The sequence below is a fragment of the Carcharodon carcharias genome, chromosome 28 (genome assembly GCF_017639515.1).
Source record: "Carcharodon carcharias isolate sCarCar2 chromosome 28, sCarCar2.pri, whole genome shotgun sequence".
Classification (NCBI taxonomy): Eukaryota; Metazoa; Chordata; class Chondrichthyes; order Lamniformes; family Lamnidae; genus Carcharodon; species Carcharodon carcharias.
In genome coordinates this window covers 34,871,798-34,885,899 of record NC_054494.1, presented here as the reverse complement: position 1 = coordinate 34,885,899, position 14,102 = coordinate 34,871,798, and the positions used below count along the sequence as shown (strand labels likewise).

At 43.4% G+C, this 14,102-nt stretch overlaps 1 protein-coding gene across 2 annotated transcripts in view; it reads right to left on the bottom strand.

Annotated features, from left to right (window-relative positions):
- unc5b (unc-5 netrin receptor B) overlaps positions 1 to 14,102 on the bottom strand; it is a 243,418-nt gene that overhangs the window by 45,911 nt on the left and 183,405 nt on the right. For both annotated transcript variants that reach the window (XM_041176267.1, XM_041176268.1), the window contains exons 4-8: positions 10,992 to 11,095; positions 8,072 to 8,252; positions 4,702 to 4,869; positions 1,953 to 2,117; positions 169 to 201 (exon numbers count right to left, since the gene is read on the bottom strand). In XM_041176267.1, the coding sequence (XP_041032201.1) occupies positions 169 to 201; positions 1,953 to 2,117; positions 4,702 to 4,869; positions 8,072 to 8,252; positions 10,992 to 11,095 (651 nt within the window). The remainder of the gene's footprint in view (positions 1 to 168; positions 202 to 1,952; positions 2,118 to 4,701; positions 4,870 to 8,071; positions 8,253 to 10,991; positions 11,096 to 14,102) is intronic.

Here is a 14,102-nt window from a genome sequence, read left to right as displayed (position 1 = left end):
TTAGCTCCCACGTTCCGGCCCATTATGAAACGCCTACCACTCATGTGAAGAATAGTGTTTAGCCTACATTCATGGTAGACTGTACGAACCCGAGATTCACTGGCAATGAGTATTGCACATGTCCAAAAGAAACAAAAATGAATTTGAAATAATGAAATGGGAACTTACTAGAGTTTTTTGGTTCATTTAATAGCTTTTTATCTGTTAAAAAGAAACAAAAGTAAAATCAACATGGAAGGAGAATGAAATGAAATTGTTAGAATGTACACAAAAAATAGAAAATTAAGTAAAATAAATAAAATGAATGCACTCAAATGCTGTCAATACTTGGAAGAGCTCCGCTCACTCACACAGGAAATTTGTTAGCGACCTTTTTGTGATTTTATACAGAATAAAAATGGGTGTGGAAGTAACAAAATGGTGGGTTGTGAAAATGCCATAAAAAAGTGAGGGTAATGACAAAGGATTTTATTACCGGGACGTGAAACCTAAGACAGGTTTATAATTCTGTTGTACACATTAAGAGCGTCCTGCCACTTTCTCTTGTGTCTGCAATCGCCAATGTGAAGTTAACCTCATGCAACAGGATGAAGCATCTTACTGACATTTACATTACAGGTAACAGCAACAGGGTATGTTAGACATTTGTTTAAAGAAGTCAAGTCATTGACTTCCCCTTACATCAACTCAACAATTTTTAGGTGTCCTGAAATGTGAGAGATGTCAGGGGCCTTCAGTTGTCATTCATCTGAAACCCAGTGTCAATGTAAAAGTACTCAATAACCTATCCTTATAAGGTTGGGAACACACATGTGGACATAGCTTTAACAGGGAATAATACACTTCATTTATTTTTAATATAAATGAGAGGCACATGACCCCTTCCCCAAAGCTCCTTTTATAATTGTTTGTGGCCATGTCTCCTGATTGTACAGAGTGATAAAATGAAGAATGCTACGCAGAGCTTCTGATAGGGAGAGTCAGCAGCACAAGACCGGCTTTAGAATTTAGGACTGAGCATTGTGAATGAAAAGTGCCCTTGTGTGTGCGGGTGTGAAGTGGGACAAGGCTGCTCCCCAGAGCTGATGCGTGGCTGCAGGTCCATTGAACATGTCAAGACTCCTTTAGTTTTCTGTTTCATGTTTCGAAAACATGACTCTGAGGGCTTTTGGCTCGACAAATCACAGCAAATATGTCCAGAGGGGTTATTACTTGGCAATGCCAGGAACAAGAGCTAATTTAACCTGACAAGTATGCAACTGTGGTCTTTTCAGACTTTTGTTTAGAGCACACAAGGGCTGACCAAAGATTTGGCTATTTATATATGGAAAAAGACCAGCGCGTGTCACAGCTTCTCGAGAATGATCTTGATTTTGGTGAGGAAATTTTATTCCCTTATCTGGCTTATTTGCCTCTGGGTCAGAAGACTGTGGGTTCAAGTCAACTGAACACAACCGAGGGTAAGGTAGGGGAGATTCAACCATCCCTTGCTGTTGGCAGCCTGTCCAGGCGAAAATATCAACATTGAGGAGGATCAACTGAGGAGCTTGAGTTTGGGAGAATGGAGGACAGGAAAGGATGGCCAGAGTGAGACAGAAAGAGAAAGATAGAGAATAGAAAACACCCTTTTTGCGGAATGGAATCCATTACAACTGCACTCAGTCTACAGAGGCTCAGGTCTAAGTGCAAGTTCCTATCATTGTGACCAAGATTAAATGGAGGTATCGCGGCACTCCTCTTAGATATGGATGAAGTATTTCTTCTGAAAGTTACAGGGCATATGTGTGCAGTTCAAGTGGGAGTGCCAGGTTAATCAGTATAGTGTTGCAGCTTGAGCACACTACAAGCACAGCAGCCATGTGATAGGACCGGCCCTTAACTGCTGTCCAAGCCCACCCCGCAAGAGATAGCTATCCGATGGCAATCTGCTTTTTTTCCCCCCAAAGACTTACTCTGCATACAGAGGCCATCTGTGCAGTTTTTAGACTCCAACACTAGGCCAATGCAATCCTTGCCTCCGTTTCTGGGTGAGGGTTCTGTGCACTCGCGGCTCCTCCAGTGGGTGCACTCAGTACTGCAAGCTGACCATTTGCTCCAATCTGTCCACCCACCGTCAACTGCATTTCATCAGAAAGGATAAAAAAAAAGGAATGAGTACAGGCCACAGTCAAAGCTAGACTTGCTCGAGTTGAACCACGCGCGGTTTCCATATGATTACTTTAAATTTACCGCACAGAAAGAGGCCCTTTGCTCCCAACTGATCTATGCTGGTGTTTATGCTCCATAATGTGTCTCCTCCCACCTCTTCATCTAACTCCATCAGCTTAATCTTCAATTCCTTTCTTACTCGTACTCCTCAAGTTTCTCCCCCAAACGCACCTATGCCATTCACCACAGCCACTCCATGAGGTAGCGAGTTCCACATTCTCAAAAAGGACACACAGGCCCTGAAGGAGATGCGTAGGCGGTACCAGAATCGAGAGTATATAACTATCAGGAAAAACGGAACAGGCTCTTTCCTCTAGAAAAGAGAAGGCTGAGAGGTGGCCTGATAGTGGTGTTTAAAATGATGAAGGGGTTCGATCGCGTACAGAAGCTGTTTTCGCTTGTGGGAGTGTCAAAAACCAGGGGCCAGAAATATAAGACAGACATGAATAAATCCAATAAGGAATCCAGGGGAAGCTCCATTTCCTAGACAGTGGTATTAAGTTGGGGTTGGCATCTGACCGAAACTAATAGATACTGTGGATAGAGAGAAACTGTTTCTATTGGCAGCAATCAGAGTGCCCAAGTTTACGATAGCTGGCAAAAAAAATCTGGGGGAAGATGTGGAGAAGTTAAAAAGGGAAAATTTGCAGGACTATAGGAAAGGAGCAGGGGCATGGGACTAATTGGTTACTTTCTCAGGTAGCTGTAGGGTTGCCAACCCTCCAGGATTGGCCTGGAGTCTCCAGGAATTGAAGATCAATCTCCAGGACACTGCTGTGGGCAACCCTGGAGAAAGATCATCGGGACATTGAGAAAGATTGTTTTTTTTTTCATTTTCGAACATTTCTCTTTGCCAGATATAAAAATACTGAAAATGAGAACAAAAGCTGTTTGGCCGACAGTGCAAACATTATCTGATTGGGTAATGAGTGTTTTTGCTTTCCAATTGGCAGAGGAAGGCTGTACTTCACAAGGATGGATGTGTTGGTGAACTGATGGCTGGAGTGTGGGGCACGTCATGACTAAACTTCCAGAAATATATTTAAGTACAGTTGGCAACCCCTAGATAGCTGACATAGGCATGTTGGGTTAAATGGGCTCCTTCTCTAGTGTATGACTAAGTCGGCAAACATGACGGCACTCTTTGTATTCTTGAATCAATACCCTGGCTAGTTTAACTCTCCTTGACTCTCCATCATCAACATCCTTGGCAGCGATGGGGCAGGGGGAGGGGTGGCAAAGGAAGGTGGTGTTGGTACCATGGACAAGAAACTTACCTGCACCAACCCATGTAAATACCATGGCGACAAGAGCAGGTTATAGGCTGAGTGTTCCCCAGCAAATGACTGACCTTCTGATTCCCCAAAACCTGTGCATGATCCACAAGGTGCAAGTCAGGAGTATGATGGAATACCCTGAATGAGTGCAGCTCCAACCACTCTCCAGAAGCTTGACACCATCCAGGACAAGCAGTCCACTTGATTGGGATCCCATCCACTACCATAAACATTCACTCCTTCCACCACTCGCACACACTATGCTGTGTACAAGATGCAATGCAGCAACTCGCCAAGGATCCTATGACAGCACCTTCCAAACCTGCGGCCCCTAACACTCCATAACAGCACTGTGGGTGTACCTACAACACAGGGACTACAGCGGTTCAAGAAGGCAGCTCACCACCACCTTCTCAAGGGCAACTAGAGATGGGCAACAAATGGTGGCCCTGCCTGTGATGAATAAAGGAAAGCTACCATTTTTGAACAGAGCCATTATATTGCAGGAAGGGGGTGGAGAACAATTATTAATGATTATGACATGACAATAATACCTCCAAAATAGAGTCAGTGGCTATTCTGAACACTGGGCAGAATTTAGACCTTGGCTGGTGGGCGGGCAGCCGAACTCCACCGCCGAAACGGTGCCCGCCGTCATTTTGAGCGGACGGGTCAAGTAAGGCCCGCCCAGCAGCCTGTCCGACAGGAAGTGCCTGTCTCAGGGAGTTTACTGATAGGTAAGAAAAGTCAAAAAGAAGAGAATTTTAAAATTATCATGTCCCCCCTCATGTGACAATGTCACATGAGATGGGACATGTTGATATCAAACTCATAAAATGTATTAAACTTTTACAAAACGGTAATGAAACTTCATCCCACCAGTGGATGAGGTTTCATTAATAATCCACAGGCCGCTGGGGCTCTTGGCCTACCAGCCAGCCTTAAGGTTGTACCAGGTAGAGCATTTAACTCTCTTAATGAGCCTGTCAATGGCATCAATTGGCCATTGACAGGTCGGCGGGCAGACAGCTGATTTCGCTGTCCGCCCGCCTTCCTGAAGATTTAAGTGGACTAGGATGAGGTCGGGAGTTCCTCCCAATGTCATCCCGCGTCATTTTCCCCTTGGTGAGTGGCACCACACCCCTCCCCCCAAACAAACCGCCGAGGGGAAAATCCTGGCCATTCCTTGCCTGAGCTGCCATTTCTTTCAACTCACCTGGGCACATGGTGGTGCAGCCGATCTTCTGAAAGGTTTGCCCATCGCAAAAAGCCCCGCCGTTGAGTGGTGCTGGGTTGGTGCAAGTCCTTGTCCGTTTCTGCCAGCCTCGCCCGCAGCGATTGTTGCAGGAAGACCACTCTGTCCAGGTGGACCAGCCACCATTCACTGTGGCGGAGGGAAATCAGACAGAAGATGGTCAGCCGGCAGAAAGAGTGGAGGAGAACAGCTCACCCATCCCTACGGTTAAAAATAGTAATACAAGCCAGCCAGCTCTTTCACCAGTTGTTTTCTGATGTGATGGGGTTGGTCGTTCAGTTATCGTCAGATACAATTTGAACCACCCAGCAGCAGACTATTGCAAACCTTTTTTGTGTCAAAGTGAAACATAATAAAACAGACTTGTAGAGAAGGTCAATATTCAAGTGATATCTTCAACATAGGAATACTGTTGAGGAGGAGGCCATTCAGCGCTTAGTCTAGTCTCCCATGCAATTAGTTCATGGCTGATCAGTATCTTAACTCCCACCTTGGTTCCATATCCCTTAATCACCCTTCCTTAACAAAAATTTATCAATATCAGTTTTCAAATTTTCAACTGACCCCCAGTCACAACAGCTGTTCGGGGAAGAAATTTCTCGATTTGTGTGTCAATTGTATGAATTTTTTTTTTCCTGACATCACTCCTGATCAGCCTGATTCTAGTTTTACGGATATGACCCCTTGTTCTGAGTTCCCTTGACCAGAGTAAATAGAAGTATTTCACAGTACTTACAGCACAAAAAACAAGCCATTCGGCCCAACTGGAGCATGTCACTTTTTATGCTCCACATGAGTCTCCTCCAACCATTCTCCATCTAACCATCAACGTATCCATCTATCCCTTCCTCCCTCCTGTGTTTACCTAGCTGTCCTTAAATGCACCTATGCTATTTGAAATTGTTTCTAGCTACCCTATCAAATCCTTCGAAGGTTCAATATCTGTTTAATAGGGTCAATGAGAGGCACTACCACCACTATTTAACCTTCTCAGGGGGGACAGAAGCTCCTTAAAGTCAGGGGTCAGCAGGTGGCAGAGGTATGTGGGTGGCTTGGAAGTATAAGGTCTTTCATTGTCACCAATTCGATCCTGGCTCTCCCCATGACCAATTATCAATGATGTATTTGCAAACATCTGTTAAGACTGCCTCATCCCCTCTCCCCAATTCATGCCACACCACACTGGACATGCTCAATGGAGGCTAGCTCACGCTCATAAACAGCGAGAGATATGCCTGCGTCAATAAACCCAGCACTCAGCTTGATACAGTCCTTTGTCTCAGGCTCTTGTTGGAATTCTGAAGCCGTAAGAATGGGATGAGTCTCTCGTGAGATTATTCTAGGATCTATCCAATTCTCAGCACATTCATTTCCTCTTCCTCGCTTTAATGGGCTGCTGTATTTTTAAAGAATGACGTGCAGCTTCCCCGGAAAAATGATGGACAAACAACAGTCAAGAAAGAGAAGCCAATCAGACACGAGGTATACAGGATTGTAGGCTAAATCAAACTGCAATGTTGCGATTTAAGTCCAGGTGGTGTCTAAATGTCAGCGTGGTAGATTGGAGCATGTAGTAATTGGGAGTCTGTTGCTTTCAACCTTTTAACAAGTCATTTACAGATTATTAACTGCAGTATTACAATTGTTCGAAGTGCTCCAGGCTCCTGGCACACAGGGAATAAAGGCAGATCTTCACTTTATACCATTGTTACAGCGAGTCAGCAGCCTGTTCTATAGCTTGCACCGATTTTTAATCTGACTTCTGGCTGGACTACATATTATATAGAAGATACAGGATAGACACAGGCCATTTGGCCCATCTAGTCTGTGCTAGTGTTTATATTCCACGTGAGTCTCCTCTAATGCCATTTTGGGGAGATGATGGCATAGTGGTATTTGCACTGGACTAGTAAGCCAGAGCCCTAGAGCCCTAGGGTGTTACTCTGGGGACCTGGGTTCAAATGCCACCATGGCAGATGGTGAAATTTGAATTAAAAAAAAAATCTGGAATTAATAGTCTAACGATGAACCCATTGCCAATTGTCATAAAAACCCATCTGGTTTGCTAATGTCCTTTTGGAAAGGAATCTGCTGTCCTTACCTGGTCTGGCCTACATGTGAGTCCAGACCCACAGCAATGTGGATGATTTTTAAATGCCCTCTGAACAAGGGCAATTAGGGATGAGCAATAAATTCTGGCCCAGCCAGTGATGCCCACATCCCGTGAATGAATATTAAAAAAATCTGCCTCATCTCAGCATTTCAGCATGTCTTTCTATCCCCTTTTCTCTCATCTACTCATCCAGTTTTCTTTTGAAAGCACCTAAGTTATTCACCGCGAGCATTTCCTGTGTTCCACCTTCTTCTTATTTCCCTGTTGGATTTGTTAGCAACTATCTTATATTTGTGGACTCCAGTTTTGTGGATATCAGATTTAATCTGGTGCAGCCATCTACTAGTCCGGGATCTTCCTTGAGAGCAGAGATAATTCCCAGTTTCTTACTTCACCACCAACTCTCTCCTGAAACCCCAATCCCCTGTCCCATCTTCACCTCCAGTAACAAGTGCGAGGGCTTCATCAATTCATTCTCAGTGAGGCTGACCCAGTGAGACTTGCTTCTTCTGCTTCCCCTTTCCCTTTACTATCCCCTCACCTTCTACATCCCCAGCCCTGCTGTCAACAAGATAGATACAGTACAAATCCTTAAATCTGTATCAAAAGCTGCAGATAAAAATGTCCAAATGAAATTTGTATCACAGGTTAAGCACTGTGAAGGAACAAGGCACAATTATACTGGCACCATTAAACTTAGAAGCCTGGAAATTGCTGGGTGTGAAATTACAGGGACAACATTTTAATGAAATGTCTTTGTGCTCCATTTTAAAGGTGATGTTGTTCCATTTTGTGCTGCGTAAAGTCAGACATTTACACTGTGCACTGCCATTCCTGTAATTCTTCTCTCCTGCTAACACACTAAGGAGTAAGGGGGCTTTCCTAGACCAGGAATGATCAGAGCGTTAAGAGTTTTTAATATGACTCTTGGGGCTGCACTAGCCCTGACGCTAAGGCTGCAGAGAACAGGTAAAAAAGACGAACGCAAGTTTCTTTTAGGCAATAAATATAATGCTCTCGCCACAACAATGTCAGATAGGCTCAGGCCTGTTTGAAATATGTGACTCCCACGGAGGTGCCCATTCGCAGTTTGTCTGCCTGCTGCACTTTAACTGGCTGTTACATCTTTCAGTGCCTCAGTGATGGCAGCACCGGAACACATCGAGATGGGGCAAAAGTACTTAAAGCAGCTTTTGAGAGGCAAGGCCCCTGGCTTACCATATACAACCACAGTGGCAGTGGTACTGCGTCGCTTGGCAACAATGTTCTTGGCCACACACGTGTAATTTGCTGTGTCAGAGAGACGGGCTTGTTTGATGATCAGGTTATGGTCAATTGTGAGGAGGAAGTTGGAGTCTTGGACTGGATTAATGATGTCATCGTTCTTCAGCCATTCCACCTGAATAAGACAAGGAGGCAGTGCTAATAAACGGCAGCAGCTTTGGGAGCCCATTTTTCTTTCCATGACCCCTGGACCCCTGCCACATTGTCACCGAGAAACTTTTGATTGTATAAATTGATGTAGCAATATCTATACCCGCAAATTCACAAATGGATATGGTTCGGTCGGTCGAATCCTAAAAGCTTTCAGGTGACAAGAGACAGATTTGCATAACGAGTGCTCTTTCACCCATTAGTAAGAGGAGTGTTCACCCATTGCTGCACCAAGAACATGGAGTGAATATACCCTCAGGAACAAAGGGGAGTCTGGTGCGGATAAGAGGAAGGGACACACAAAAAAGAAAACCCCAAAAAGCACAACCATGAATCACGAGATGAAGAAAGCCCTTGTGCTCATATGATGATCACTTGTATAGTTGCTACTTTGGGCTGACCTCAGGGCAAATCGATTCCTCACCAACACTAAATGCTCTGAGGCTGTATTTTACCCATGTGACATGTTCCCCATGTTACGATGTGACAAATAGCCAAATAGATTCATCTCAATCACCCTTTATCCTCTGACTTTTCCATCCAACACTACTTAATCAATAGGTTTAAAGGTTTCCTTTCAGGGCTGTGTTTATCAAATGATATTAGCTGCTGGTTGCCTGTTCTACAGTTCCCAGAGAAATTCAGTGAAGCATGCAGCTAAATCTATGAAGGACAAAGAATCACTTAATCCAGAGGCAGAGAAAGAAGCTGAGTAAGCAAAATTTTATTTTCATTAGGTTTAATGCAGTTCTCATTAATTTGTTTCTTTTCACATAGTTACAAGTGTTCACTGATTAATCACCCTGACCTCGAGGTTTTTATCCCCTTTAATCTTCTCTCGCTACATTGACTCTTATTAAAATGAGTGTTAATAAAACTGGACCCATTCAACATATTCCTCTTCAAGCATAAAGGTCTTGCCTGTTTGGAACTTACCTTTTGAATGATAGTGCGCCTTGACATTCTAACCTAACAGTGCCTACAAGGCTGGCCCTGAAAGCCATTTGAGAAGTATTTAACAGCAGTGGGGTGGTTTAAAGAATGGGTGCTTTGAATGATTTCCCAAATGGAGACAGAGCTGGTTCAATGCAAGTCATATCAGATCCTATGACACACCAAAGTGACCTGTGATGAAGGGTCAGTGATGTTTTTATGTTAAGTTCCACTTTCAGAAACCTGGGTGTATCTAGTAATTGGCAAAAGTGGAGCCCCCACCTCCACCAGCAGCACAGAACTAAAGATGTCCTTTAATAACAAAAACAAAAATTGCTGGAAAAACTCAGCAGGTCTGACAGCATCTGTGGAGAGAAAGAGTTAATGTTTCGAGTCCAGATGACTCTTCTTCAGAACTAAAGACAAGTAGAAATGTGGTGAAATATATACTGTATAAGGTGGGGTGGGACAGGTGAAGCTGGATAGAAGGCCAGTGACAGGTGGAGGCAAAGGAGAGATTGCAAAAAGTGTCATAAACAAAAGGTCGAAGGGATGGTGATGGTGGTGATGTCCTTGATGGTAAAGATGTCCTTTTATGGACAGGCCCTTGGTTTGGTTACAGGGGCACAGGAGTGGGGAGCAGAAATTAGCCATTTATCCAAAAACAAGTGTGACATGTCAGGAGATTCCCATCATGAAACCTTCGGGTTTCTGAGCAACTACCCAACCCAAATTGAGCTCTGCGGTCTTTTCCCATTTTCTTCTTCCCTCTAGGCATGGAAGCGATGAAGTGAGAGGAAACTCAAATCCAGATTTGTAAACCTGCTCGTTCTAAATGAGTCAGTTCTCTGTGCTAAAGCAGCAAAGACAGGAACTTGACACGTTTGTGTTCATCAGCAACTGTGATTTCTTCTCATGCATATGATACATGGATCTAAATTTGAACAACTTGCGTTAAAACAAGATCAATGGGGGAACTCGTAGTGAACTCAGCACTAGGGGTCCAGGGTCAAAAAACATTCAGACTCTTGCTTGGTGATTTGGGTCTAGTAGGTGGGTCTTTGCTGCTGTTTATGCTCCACAGGGACCCTCCTCCCACCCTTCTTCATCTAACCCCACAGCATATCCTTCTATCCCTTCTCCCTCATACTCCAGCTTCCCTTTAAGTCATTGTTGCTGTTTGCAGCATCTACTCCATGTGGCAGCAAGTTCCACATTCTCACCGCTCTATATGGCAAGACGTTTCTCCTGAATGGCTTATTGAGTTTTTTGGTGGCTGTCTTGTATTTATGACCTCAAATTTTGGGTTCGCTCACAAGGGGAAACATCTTCTTGATGCTTACCTTGTCAAACCTTCTCATAACCCATATCAGGTCAACCTGCACCCCGCCCATCCCCAGTCTATCCTGCACATTGCACCCCTCACCCAGCCTTATCTTTTCAAGAGGCAAGAATCCCAGATCCCTCAGTGTTTCCTAATAAGGATATCCTCTCAATCCAGGTATCATCCCTGTGAAGAAGAAGAGTCATATGGGCTCGAAACGTTAACCCTGTCTCCCTCCCCACAGATGCTGCTAGGCCTGCTGAGTTTTTCCAGCATTTTCAGTTTTTATCATCCTTGTGAATCTTTTTTGCGCCTTTTTCGATGTCTCTAATAATATCCTTTTTTAAGTTATGGAGAGCAGACTGTACAAGTCCACAGTTACTGATAAAGGACTGACGCAGCCTGATTGTTGGGGGAGTGTCGTAACTCTACAACTTGTCACTGTACCTCGGCTGGTGGGACTCCTTCTGGTGGGCGGCACTGCAGCAGAACCTCGTGTTCCAGAGACACATCTGTTCCCAGTGGTTCCTGCTCAAAGTTCTTCCTCAGGTCTGGATAGAAGAACAAAAAAGTCAAATAGAAACTGCGCTAGACTGGAGCTCCTCACAAAATAACTAATCTCTTCATACAATCATTAACACTACCATCCAAGGTCTACCCTCTTTCCACTCTGCACTAGGAATGTGCCAGAGCCCAGGAGCTGTTCAGGGGGTGCAGGGTGTGAACTTGAGTTACAAGCAACCTTTGGCCCTTGTTGAAAGAACTCAATTGATCATCTTGCAATGGTGGTCACTCATCATCCTGCACAATTAAGGCTCTTGACCAACATTCATTGTGTCTCTGATCTGTAAACCACTTACCTCACGCATAATATTAAATTTAATCCCGTGAAGTTTAATATCTGTTACAGAAAAGGAGGTAAGAAAGAACGAATAAGCAAAAGGCTTACATTTATAAAGCACCTTTGGGGCATTTCCAAAGTGTTTACAGTCAACAAAATACGCGTGAGGTGTTTGCCACAGCTCAGTTGGTAGCACTCTGGCTTGTGAATCACAAGGTTCTGAGCTCAAGTCCCATTCTTGAGCACAAAAATTAAGGCTGACAATCCTGTGCCATACTGAGCGAGTGCTGCACTATCAGAGGTGCTGTCTTTCAGATGAGACCTTAAGTTGAGGCCTCGTTTGCCCTTTTAAAAGGATGTAAAAGATCCCACAGCACTATTTCGAAGAAGGACAGGGGAGTTCTCTCAGCATCCTGGCCAATATTTATTTATTCCTCAACCAACAGCACAAAAAAATAGATTATCTGTTCATCATCATTTGCTGTTTGCGGGAGCTTGCTGTGCACAAATTTGGCAAATCTGCGTTTCATATGCTACAACAGCGACTACACTTCAAAAATAAATAATTGGCCTCTGGTGGTCCTGGAGGCAATATATAAATTCTTTATCCCTTTAAAGGTAAAAAAAACAAGGCAACCAACTGGCACACAGCAAGATCCCACAGCATCAGTTTGCTGATGATCAGGTCATCTGTTTTGTTTCAGTGATGTTGGTGCAATGAGGCAGACTATGACTATGATAGTTGCATCTCTACACCTGAAGTGAGCTTTTATTAAACACCATTGAATTTATAATCAATGTTAGAAAGAACAACTGGAATAAATAGACTGGAAAAGGTTGTTCAACATCACATCGGTGAAAGACAAATGGATCACCTTTAACGATGTTATGCTGACTTTGCAGCATAAATACATTCTCCAAACCACAAGCTCAGACTAGACACACAAGATGATAAGCACATCAGAAAACAAAATTAAAATTGAGATGGGGGGGGAACATGGCTTATACAAATCCTGCACAAGAAAGGAGATGGGTACAAGGAATGAATGTTCGGAATTACACATTTTAGATAATTAGACATAGGGGTATCCTCAGTACCAAGCCCTGAAGTCCAACCCCACCCCCACCCCCACTCTTTTGACACTACTCCTCCAAAGACAACTTGCTGTTTCCTAGCCTTCAACCTGTGTTTTTTTTTTAACCCATTCCCAGGGTTTAGACTGAATCCTCGCAAGTTTAAGTTTAATTAAGTGTTATGGCACAACTGGTGGTAAATGCCGAGCTGCCCAAATCCTAGAGGGAAACTAGAACCAGCTGCCAAGGCGGTTTTTGCAATTTGTACCGTATGAGGAGAGGTTCTGAAATCAGGAAATGATGTGTGATGGTTCTATAGTAGAGTAAACACTTATTAAAATACTAAAGCAAAAAAAAATAATTACACCTCAACACAGGAATGGCTTCACGCAGTAAACAGTACTTTAAAACAATTCCACAAGATCTTAAATTAACTACCCTCAGAGCAAACAGTCCCCTTTTCTGTTCAGCAAATATCCTTACAGATTTCAAAATCTATAGAATTCTAGTAATGTTTTCCACACACTGCCTTTTTTTCTTGGGGTGTCCTCTGAGGCTGACAGCAACTGGTTCTCTCAGTCTGGCCTTATTCACATAGCCTTCTAGGAGTTCTGACCAGCTACCCTGCTGTCTTCTGGGAGATCCAAGCAGCTACCCCCACCCAAGCTTTGGTATTTCCTTAAATGCGTTCCTTTCTTTTGATCTCTCTATTGTCTCAACCAGCCTCTTCAGAAATGCCTTCTTCCTGGAATTGATTAGACGCTTCTTTACTTTAGCTTTTAGCCTTTAAAAAAAAGTAAACTTGCCCTATTTTTACCTTACTTACTTGCACCTTTTTGCAACGTGCATATATCCTCCTTTGAACTAAAACAACTCAATTCAAAACCACCCCTGTTATTGTTTTATGTAAAACTCTGATTGAAGTTCCTCATGGTTCATTAACATAGCAAAACCACTTCTTACTGTTGGTTTTTGACTCTTGCAGTCACTCTGGCTTTAACTCCAATTACCGCATTTACAAGCCCCCAACAGCCTGTCTTCCAGTACATAAGAAATATGACAGTGGTATTACCAGACAAAAAATATTACAATTTCTTGTTTTCTTGATGTAAAAGTCTTTCATGCACAACTTAGTCAAAAAAAAGAATCCTTTGGTAGGGGAGGTGTGTCACATTAGCGGACTCTCCAAAGTGCACTTGGATTGTCACTTCCTCAAAGTACTAGGGACACCACAGTGTCTAATCATCTGAAATGTGTAATTCCTAATGTTCATTCTGTTGCGCCCATCTTCTTTCTCCCTGCAGGACTTGCACAGGCCATTTCCTCCTCTATCTCAATTTTAATTTGTTTTCTGATTTGCTTATCATCTTGTGTGTCTAGTCTGAGCTTGTGGTTTGGAGAAACACATTAAAAAGGTCATTAGGGAGGCAAAGGAGACATTGAATAAAGAAAACCAGCAGCGTTGAACATAACTGCAAAGAATAATTAACAAGAGTGCACCAGAGAAGGGTGAAAATCAGAAAAGAAAGAAATTGCCAGTAATTGAGGAGAGGCAGAAAATGGTAACTATTCTAAATGAACGCTTCATCTGAGTATCCGCAAGGGAAGAAATGTGCCTTCTCCCAGCATGGTATAATCAATGA